This window comes from Aulonocara sp. 'chitande type north' Nkhata Bay, linkage group LG11 (assembly GCF_057382095.1).
Source record: "Aulonocara sp. 'chitande type north' Nkhata Bay isolate Kocher_YH1m ecotype deep benthic linkage group LG11, A_spYH_male_GT1.1, whole genome shotgun sequence".
Taxonomy (NCBI): domain Eukaryota; kingdom Metazoa; phylum Chordata; class Actinopteri; order Cichliformes; family Cichlidae; genus Aulonocara; species Aulonocara sp. 'chitande type north' Nkhata Bay.
In genome coordinates, this window is record NC_141354.1 from 30,549,975 (window position 1) to 30,560,709 (window position 10,735).

Below are 10,735 nucleotides of genomic sequence, written 5' to 3' on the forward strand. Positions count from 1 at the left end.
GATGTATTCATGTTGTTTCTTACCCTTAAAATCTGTGCGTGCTGTTTAGTGTGTGTGTGTGAGATGATTATTGAGTGACGAGTCTTAGAAAATCCTTTGTAAAAGGGCTTTGTTGCACCGACCCTCTGAACTGAAGCTTGCCTTAATTTTGGCTGTTTGTAAAACCCTGTTTAGATCAGACCATTCCAAATTAACCTCATGCATGTGAAAATATGTTTATGACCTCATCGCGCTTTCAACTGGAATTATTAGGAGTTTTCATTTCTGATAGTGGATCCATGTTCATAATAAAAATGCATTTGTTACTATATAGGTATACAAAAAAAAGGAGCTATGGAAGTACAGCGTGAGTGTGTCTGTGTGTGAGAGAGAACAATTCCTACATATTAATGATGTTGTAATTGTATTATTTTAAGTCTAAAAGTATAAATATTGTACATAATATTAATTTCTATAATCCTGTACATGTAATGCAACCACCTTTCTTTTAGAAGGGAGAATAAACGTGTGGTACGTTTGTAAATAATGTTTGCACTTGTTGCCTTTTGCTGTACGTCGAGGCTCACCCCAGCGCTTAAGTACATTGTTGATATGTAACAAACGGATGGGATCCATTCCTGCCTGCATATCCTTGTACATTTTTTTGTTTGTTTCTTTTGGTCCGTAATTACATTGTCTCCATTTTATTTTGCATTTGTACAGATGTTAAAGTATCACTGCAGTTACATTACGGTATGAAAATAAAGCACTTGTTCTGTAACATTCATTCGCGCGACATGATGTCATTGTTTCTGAAACCCAGGAAAGTAATATTTCAATCAAAGGATCAACAGCATTTGCTGATGCTTGTCCTTGAAAAATGACTGCTCATTAAATAGTAAGATGCTTTAAAGGTTTAGAATGCTCATTAATTATTGAACTGTCTAGACAGCTTGATAGATGCCCGATGAAATAACATGGCAGTTAACTTCAGTACACAAACATCTTTGTTGAATCCTGTCAAAATGCCAAATCACTGCCGATGCAGAGAGACAATTAAATCTTAGCCACAACAATGAAACAAATAAGCAATAAAAATAAACATTGTTGTGTAAGAAATTCATTTCCGGCTGCTACTGTGGACACATGCGGAGGGACCTCTTTAAGTAATGAAGAGGACTTTTTCAGGACCTTACTTCGGATGATCAAGAGCTCCAGTGATTTCATTTTCAAAGTGCATTTAATGACTGACAGCAGTTTGGGGAGGCAATGATCTATGCCAGTTAGCAGCCAAGCAGAGACTTGTCTTTGGAGTATCATGACCCCTGGTGTACAACTTATTCACTTTCCCAAACAATACTTTCACATCGAGCAATGTTTTCAAATCCCACCTCAATTGGTTCACTTCTCAGTTTAGTTTCAGACCCACAGGGTTTTGCTCGCTCATTTCTTCTACTGAAGTTATATTTCTTTTCCATAGTTTCGTTTTAGTTTTCAGGGACTGGAAGCTATCCCAGTGACCAGTCACACCTTGGACAAGTTTCCACTCTATCGCAGGGTCATCACGCAGAGTTGAGAGTTGAATCCAGGTCCTTCTTCCTGTGAGGTGGCAGTACAAACCACTGTTCCACAAACAGCAACACTAACCAGATCTGACTCCACTTCCTCTCCAAGATAAAGTGTGCACCACCATCATTTTTGGCTTTTCCCCATCTCTCATCTACTGGGAGGTAGACCACAATATAACACAATGATAAAAACACTTAATGGCCTCAAGCAAAAGGTTGTAAGTAACACAATGTGATGTTTTAAAAAAGAAACATCTTTATTTCAAGTAATTTCAACACTTAAGGCTTTACAGTCCCTTCTGACTGTGACAGACATTCAAACACAAAACACAAACTTTAAAAAGAATTGGATATATTGAAGAAAAAGGTTCTTTAATACAAATCAAACTTGTGTTAGAAAAAAATAATTCCACCTTTAGTGACTGAAAACAAAGCATGCATTCATAACTGGTAGCAGTTGGACCAGAAACACCTCCAAGCTTTATTCAATCACTTTGCATATAATAACCTTTTATCTTAGTGTAAGTGCCACAGGAAGGTACAAAGAACTGCTTAGAACCTTTTGCTTCAATACATGAAATCATTTAAAAATTGTATGAACCGTTTTAAAAGTTCTTTTAAAAGAAATCTTGATATGAGTGAAATGTGTTTTGGCTGCATTGAATTTCGTCTCCGAAGCGTGCACTGATTTCACACAACATTCATTAACTCATACTGACCCGAGAAAACAAACAAACATGAACCCCTAAAATTTAAGACGTTAACCTGATTTATCAGTTTTACGATTTCTGTTTGCAACAATCCAGATATCGCATCCAAGCTAAGAGTGTGCACATTTGCACTTCTCCACCCGTGCTTTTCATTTCCAGCCCTGAGTTGACAAGAATCTGTCAATCATGTCAAAGGACCTCTGCGGTTGGTCGTAAGGCAGAATGTGCCCTCCTCCTCGTATGATGACCTGCATGAAGAGACAGACAGCGGATAACGGTAAACCTCAATAACGCCGAGAGATTTAAGATCATGCATTTGGCCTTTTATTTCACAATCCGCTCACCTGATAAAACTCTCCAACTTGCCGAACATAACCCGCCACCTCCGTGTCAGTGGGCTGAACCTTCCAGTGGAAGCGAGGGGCTTTTTTGTACTCGGCAGCCCCGGTCCAGTTCACAGTGGGCAGGAACCTCTCAGTCAGTGGAGCAGCCACAATCACATCTAGCTGACCACTATACATCAAGACCTGGATAAATACATTCAACTTGTATCAGTTAACTGACTCCATAGATTCACACACACACAGCAACTGTTGTTTTTGATATCAGACTGAATCCTCGTCACCCGGAGACGTGCTCTGCTCTTCTTCAGAAACAACCTCTCAGCGGCTCTTTCCTGGAAGTGTTGCATTCCTCCACCTTTCTCTTTAAAATACCCCAGAGTTTTCACTTCTCTTTTCTCTCCCCCTCCCTTTCACTGCGCTTTGAATCTTCATCAAGCTTTCCTGACTCAGTTCTGGAGACTGCGAGTCATCTCGTCATCCAGTATTGTGCTCCATCGACGGTCACGCCTAGTGTCATCTGTAGAAGTCATCCCCCTAAGCACTTTTTGCACTCACGCAGCGCTGACACCTCTGTGCTTCACACCAACCAGGGGATGAACAAATTTATCTTGATCTCATTGACCGAAGAATGCGCTTCCAGTTTTCATCAGGCTTCTTTTTGTGCTCCTACAGTCTTCTGTAAGGTTTTCCTTTTGGACCCCATCCATAGAAGATGATGTAACGAAGTTCAACAGTGTCTGAGTTGGGCTTTTTTTTTTTTAAGATTGTTTCCTGTTAAGACTTGAGAACGATGCCCAGTTCACTTGTCAATAAATAAATAAAGTGATAAAAGTAAAACATTTGTCTCACACTCCAAATATAAAACATCATGAGCAAAATCCTGATTTTTTTCTCCCCCTTCACATTTTCCCCTTGTGCGTTTTAGATTTAAAAAAAAAAAAAAAAAAAAAAAAAAAAAAAAAAAAAATGGATGACCCTGCAGTTTTTACCCTGTAGTTGTCCATCAGCACCCCCAGCCATGGTTTGATGGTCTTCATGACATCCTGCAGGAGGTGCTTCTCCACCTCAGAGCCATCGTGGAACGTCAGGTTGCCCACGTGGATGGCACGTCGCACTTCAGGCAGGGTCACAAACTGGGAGAAGTAGTCCTGATCCTCAGGCTCCTGAGGAACACAAAGGAAATTTGTGAGTTCTTTAAGCTGTTAAAAAGCAACAGTTTACAAAAAAGAACTTCAAGGAACTCCGAGTACCTGACATATCAAGTAGTTGAAGTAGTTGGTACAACCTGTTGCATTTTGGAAGAAGGAGGGATAAGGATCTACATCGCCATTCAGCAAACGATCAAAGACCTGAAGTCAGACGATTGAAATTGAAATGAAAAAGGCATCCATGACAGGTGTGCCTTCAACAATTAGAAAATACTGCAAATGTAGATGACGAACAACATCAACTCATTACCTCAAAAGCCTCCACCCACTTCTCCTGCTGGATGAGCTTAACTCCATGGTCTGTCTGCTGGTCAACGTATTGCTTTTGGAGTTCATCTATCATTCCCGTTTGGTACAGGAACTCACCGTAGCCACCCAGCATCTGATGTGGAAGAACAGTAAACTGTCACTATACTGTCACCTTTCTGCATCAGCATATAGGAGCAGATGGCATCAAACATGAGCAAAGTGGAGGACGAACGTACAGTGTGGACAATGAAAGCAAAAGACACAGCAGCCTGTGTTTCAATGAAGACACACATTTAGACCATATGAGGGAAAAAATGTGTAAGTCAATGAGTCTTGTTCATGAAACAGATGCTTTAATGCTTTATTAAACTCTTTCTAAGCCAACTCTAGACTTTATCCAGGAGATTTTCCTGCCGGTTACGTAGGGATATGGCAGTTTAGGTCACACATAAGTCCAAGCCTTTAGAAAACTCTTTTTGTTCTGCCACACCTCGCTCACCGCAGCAGCACCAAACCTTCTCTACCATCGTCACGATCAGGTCTTCTAAAGAGTTTGCTTTTCTGTTGGCCGTTTTCCGACTGCACCGTGAGTTGCGATGGCATTGTGCAACTACAAAATTGCAACACAGCTGCTTAAGTTCTAAATGTCATTCCTGCCTGAGCAAGTTTTATGATTAAGCATGTCTTATGAATCAAACATTAGCACTTTCAGGAACAATCTTAGGACAGAGTTTACGTCTAAATAATAAAATTCTTCTACATACGCACCAGCTCTGGATCACAGAGTCCATCGCCAATAGCCATCCCCTTGAAGTTGATTTTCACCTTGGCAGTAGGGTTGTTTTTATGAATGTAGTAAGAAACGGCAGGAACATACTTCCCTGCATATGACTGCAAAGAGAATGTATTGCATGGTGAGGAGGCCATCTTAACAAAATAAGACATTAAAATTTCATTATATTTTGCAAAAAGTATTAATTGGTTAGCATGGTAAGCATATATCTGCTAGCCGTGTAATCATGTTGCTCTGTTTAAATAGCTACTCGTGTCATACTGCTCTGTGAAGTGTGGAAAAATTATTTTCTGACCTCTCCAGTTGCGTAGAACTCATTGGACTGATATTCAGGAAAGATCTGGAAGAACTGTGTCAAAGCACTTATAAAAGAAAAGAGGAGAATAAGAAAAAGAGTTAGTAACGATCATTACTGTGAAGATAAATGAAATGACTACATGCAAATTAGATGGTCATATTTTACTTGTACAAATCTCTGCCAACATCATCCTGGTCCTGAGCGAAACCTCTGTCATCTTCAGTGAAGCTGAAACCTGTTCCAACCTAGAGAGAGAGGAGAAAAAAGAAAACAAAAAATCCCAACACTTCCTCAATGTTTCAAAAGCACCAAGTGAAAATGACATTTTAAGTAATACTGCTTTTTTTTTTAATGTGATGATAAATCAGAAATACATACTGGATTATCAATGTACAAAACTGAATATCTGGCTGTCCAGGCATAATCCCTCGGACCGACTGCAAAGACAGAGGATATAAACTTTATAAGAAGGTTTAAACAACCTGGGAGTCTTGCTGCTGCAAATCAGTTCTTACCCGTCATGTTCTTGTACACCACATACGGCCCATGTTCCACAAAGAGACCGAACATAGACGTGCCACCAGGCCCACCTTGCAGCCAGAGCAGGACTGGAGCTTTCTCCTGGTTTGCCTATCAGTCACATCAGAGCAAGCACAAAGTTTAAGAAACTAGCGCCACCTAGTGGACTTTTACCGCCATACAGTTGTTTAAAATTATGATTTTGGAATCTGCAGTGTTTAGAAATGGCCCCAAAAGACCTTCCTAACTTGTGTAAATCAATAATTCTCCTTCCACCGAGTTGCTTGGACTTTCCCCATTGTTCTGAGCATTGGTCTGATAGGTAGTGTCAAACTTTTTCCTATTTATGTTGAGACAGTGAACCTACCACTTGTCATCAATCAACCAGAAGTTAATAGGCCTTGTCAAGTTAAAAGACATTGTAGAACCTTCAGCGCTACTTTTTAAAAGATTTAAGTGAATGAATAGATTTGAACCTCTATGTATACTTTTGACCCAATTCCTGTTTTTTACGTAATTATAGATGTGTGTTGCACAATCATTCCACCCGAGAGAAAAAACAGTGCAAAGAAATCATGTTCATAGTGACCCTAACATTCATGCTCATTTTTAATGTGATTTAAACTCCTGATCACAGTTGTATATGTATTCTGGTCCAACAGGGGTAAAAGGAAGTTGTTTAGAACCTTTCCAGATTCTTTTTTTCCCTGGAGGCTTTTTAGTAAAAAACATTCAGTAAGATTCAAACTTTACTTGCTGTCATTAAATGCGTCAATCTCCACTGCTCTGGAGCATTTTCATAAATAAAATTAAAAAACTAAACAAAACACTCAGTTAATGATTAAAAGACATAATAAAAAAGGCACAAGTGTAAGTTAAAAAGTAAAACAAGCTCTCTTCCTGTAAGGATTTTTGCTTTAAAAATCAGCAAAGGAAAACCTGGGTATTCCTGGTTGCAGCTGACTAAATATCACAACTTCACAGAGGGACTAAAGATAAAGTTGACTTCTGAAAACCCCACACAGATTTGATCCTAAAATCTCTCCGTCCTCTCAGTGATTTCCTGTCACACTGCACAAATAAGAGTACTGTAAATTTGGGAAGCCCCTGTGGTAAAAGAAGTTAGGCCTACCATGGAAGCAGGGAAGAACCAAAAGAAGAGGTTGCTGTTGTATTTTTTGTTGACTGTGAGGTATCCAGCATAACTCTTGACTGACTTATTGCCTCCTGGCAGGTCTCCCACCAGACTCAGTTTCCTGGCTGGAAAAACGAGATATCGCCACATTGTGGATGTGCAACACAAAAAGCACGAAGCCAATCTATAGTACTTTACTTCGTAGTAACACAAATACAAGTTTACCTTCATCTATAGCGCCCTTCTCCAGATAAGGAGTGAGAAAGAGAGGGGCACCGGGGTCGACTCCGTTCAGGCCGCTGACGCGGGGAGATTTTCGGCAGAAAAACGACGAGCAGCCCCCGAAGGCGGCGGAGTGCAGACAGGCCCACAGTAAGAGGACACCCAGAGTTTCTCTCAGCAGCCTGCCAATATATGTAACATAGATATCACAATGCGGGCCTGGCCAACGATGTGTGAACCTCAAGCACCCCCAAGACACTCAGATTTCAAAACAGTGCGACCACAGCGAGGCTGCACGCCCCTGACTGCGAGCATGAACTTATCGTCATTCTTTCAAAACTCACCTCATTGTCGCAAACACCGGCAGCAGCACAGACTTCACCTTCTAACACAGGCGAAGGCAGGTGGAGTAACAAATCCGGTCTCGCTGTGATTTTAGTCACATGATCGGCTCTGTGCCGGTCACATGAGATACTGGATCACGTGGTCGTTGTTGTTTAATCAGCCCTCAGTCGTGCCTAGCAGGAGACGCCATTCGACTGTGGCTTTAATGGCCACATGTGTCATTACACCAACGTCCCTAGACAGACCTTAACAGTATAATACAAACTACACCATGCAGCACCAACGCTGGCATGTTTTCTGTTAGTCTCCTGGTTGTAAATTGCAGACAGCAGTTCCTAACTTTTTTTTTTTTTTTTAAAGCACTAACTGACACTTTTAAACATACAGAAAATACCCTGATAACGACTGTGTTTAGTCTGTTCCTTCCCATTCCCTACAAGGCCACCAGGGTTGGCTGGAAGACTGTTTACTTAGCCTGGCAGGGCGAAGGACACTGTCTCAGCTGAACTATGGACACGCACACACATACATATACTGATACTGATAAGCACTCACCGACGCATCACCCTCCCTACCCCGGATCCAACACCACCTCCAACGCTTACCTCCCCTCTGATGTGGACATCGGGTCAGTTGGAGGCGCAGTCGAAAGATTGCAGCGGTCCCAGATCAGATGTACACACTGGAACTGTCTGTGTTTATTGTGCTATGGTGTGTTGATATCTGTGCATTCCTGTATTATCCTTTTGTGTTACACATTTCATTGTTTTTTCCTCGCTACCTAGCCTGACCTGTCTCCCCAATGTGATGTTTGTGTATTGTATGTACGGTCGGCAAGGTCTGTCATCTCGGTTGTGGGCAAAAGACCTGCAACTGACAAATAAAGGCTATCTCATCTCATCTCCTCTCATAATTTGTTCACAAAGTTTCAAAGTAAGACAGTTTTCAGTAGCTGTTTTGGTAATACTTTATCCACTGCTCAAAATAAAATGTAATTAGTTCTTTAAGTGACTACAGAGTAGATCCAATAACACAAAGTCAGTAAAACTTCAGGGATTTTACTCTGTCCAGTACACATAGCATAAACCACTGTGGTTAAGTGACAACAGCTGCACTGGAGAAGCAACAACTCCCAGAAAGGGAATGGTTTTGCAGGTAGTGTCCCAATCCCTCCTGATTTTTTTTTCTGTCAAGCTCTGGCAGATCTCCTCCTGGTCCTCCTCAAACAAAGGAGCAGTTAACAGTCCTGCTGTTGAAGCTGATGGTTCTGTACAGCACTCGTGTAACAGCTCGTGTCCTGGTTTCTCCTCAGGACTGTCGAGACTGCGCTGAGAGACACAGCAAACCTTCTGGTGATGGCACATATGGATGTGTCATCCTGGAGGCGCTGGGCTACCCGTGCAACCTGAATGTGCTGCAGGCAACATTTCATGCTGACAAGGACACTGAAAAAAGAAAAACCGGGCACTCTCCAGGATATCTGCTGTCACTTTTACTTGGATAAGAGCAGATGAAATAATGGTTTATGTTTACTAAGTTAGTTGTATACCTAAAATTTATTTTATGCTGTAATATATAATATACTTAATTTTTTTGAGCACTGTATATTTAGCCTTTGCCAAGGAGGTGTTTTAACCTTCACATAGAAAAATAGCAATGCACTGGCCAGCTGGAAAAAGGTGAAGTAGATTTCCGGAAGAGGGGTCATAACAACCATCTGCCTCTCTTCATTGGCAGTGAGGCGGTGGAGAGGGTGAGCAGTTTTAAATTCTTGGGGGTAACTGTGACCGAGGACCTGTCCTGGGGCAACCATATCACCTCAGTTGTACGGAAGGCCCAACAGCGCCTCTACTACCTGAGGAGACTGCGGAGCGCACACATTCCCAGATCTCTGATGTTGAACTTCTACAACTGTGCCATCAGCAGCGTTCTGACGTATGGATTTCTAGTGTGGTTCCCCAGCTGCACCAAGGCCGATCAGCAAGCACTCCAGCGGGTGGTGAAAGAAGCTGGCAGAATTATTGGAACAAGTCTGCCAGAGATCAGTAATATCTTCCCCACTCGCTGTCTGAGGAGGGTGCACAGTATCCTGCGGGACCAACATCACCCTGCGCGCCACCTTTTCCATCTGCTGCCCTCAGGGAGAAGGTACAGGTCTATACAGGCCAGAACATCCAGACTGGCCAACAGCCTGTATCCACCTGAACTCTCTGCCCCCCTCTCACGGACAATAACCATATCCAACGTCTTAATGATCTGCATTGGTGCATCATATCTTTATTCTCTTCCCCCTCCTGCCCCCCCCCCCCTCTTTCTTAAATAGATAACTATCATATCTGATATCATATCTCACAGTACAATAATATTGAATGGGTTGCATTGTTGTATTTTGTCATGTTTCTCAGGTCTTTGTCTGAATTTCTACGAACATTATTGCTAAGGATTGTCTTATTGCATTGGAGTCACACTGGGTTAAATATGTACACTTGGGTTTTAAGGGGTATTTATTATTTTCTTCTTTTTTTTGGGTTGTATGGAAGCCCCAAACGCAATTTCATTGTTCTTGACAATGACAATAAATAAATAAATACTAAATAATTATCTGGTGTTTCTGGTGAACACAGATGCAAGTAATAAATCTTTGAATGAGCCTAACAGTACTGCAAACTTGGGCAACATTTAAAATAGGAGTAATAACTCTGTTCTTCAGAACATTTTTAGTTTATCTGCTTTAAAGCATCAACAAATAGCTTGCACTCTATATTATTTGGTATCATGAAACAGGAATCCTTTGGGTTTGTTTCTCACTGACATCTGGAAAGTGCTTGGAGCTGATGTAAAGTGAAAGTGGCAGGCACCAGGGCTGATGTGATAGGTTGAGACAGCTGTCCATCAGATCTCAAACGGTTCTCACCTATTCCACAGCTGAGGGACTGAGCATTGTTTTAAATATAGTGATATTTTGCCTTTTGCTGAATTGAGACTCACTTACTTGGCGATCATTTCTGTGGAGGAGACCAAACCAGAGCTAAAAGATTTGAATATGGTGCTTAAACTCGTCGGCGTGTGAGCATCAGTCGGCTATTCTAGATGATACAATCAGTGTGTCAATAACCTGTAAACAAAATCACTCATTCTTTAACACTGATTGATGGTTGTGTTATTATTGTCCTGTTTCCACTATGAAGGGGAAAACTATTATTAATAAAATCATTGATGGCTGCTCTCTGTTGTTCAAGCAATGGCACGTGACAGTGAGCCTGGCATGTATCGTGCCAAGGACAAGTATTCAAACACACAACTCTGAAACAATGATGGAAATCTCTTGTGTGTGTGTGTGTCTGTGTGTGTGAATGACTGATCCT

The 10,735-nt window shown here is 41.4% G+C and overlaps 1 protein-coding gene across 1 annotated transcript; it reads right to left on the bottom strand.

Annotated features, from left to right (window-relative positions):
* Nucleotides 1–1,780: 1,780 nt before the first annotated feature.
* cpvl (carboxypeptidase vitellogenic like) lies at nucleotides 1,781–7,505 on the bottom strand. Its single transcript, XM_086312038.1, has 13 exons — nucleotides 7,370–7,505; nucleotides 7,029–7,207; nucleotides 6,801–6,928; nucleotides 5,665–5,779; nucleotides 5,528–5,586; nucleotides 5,315–5,394; nucleotides 5,147–5,213; nucleotides 4,827–4,949; nucleotides 4,060–4,191; nucleotides 3,852–3,950; nucleotides 3,591–3,764; nucleotides 2,602–2,784; nucleotides 1,781–2,505 (listed from the first exon to the last, which is right to left on the bottom strand). Exons 1-13 carry the CDS (start codon nucleotides 7,372–7,374, stop codon nucleotides 2,407–2,409), a joined length of 1,443 nt encoding a protein of 480 aa, XP_086168164.1. The 5' UTR covers nucleotides 7,375–7,505; the 3' UTR covers nucleotides 1,781–2,406.
* Between the last annotated feature and the right edge of the window lie 3,230 nt (nucleotides 7,506–10,735).

Coding starts and splice junctions, on each gene's coding strand:
- cpvl (XM_086312038.1), bottom strand. Junction 5,214..5,314: donor GTTGGCAGAGATTTGTACAA/GTAAAATATGAC, acceptor TTCTTTTATAAG/TGCTTTGACACAGTTCTTCC. Junction 2,506..2,601: donor AAGTTGGAGAGTTTTATCAG/GTGAGCGGATTG, acceptor CTCTTCATGCAG/GTCATCATACGAGGAGGAGG.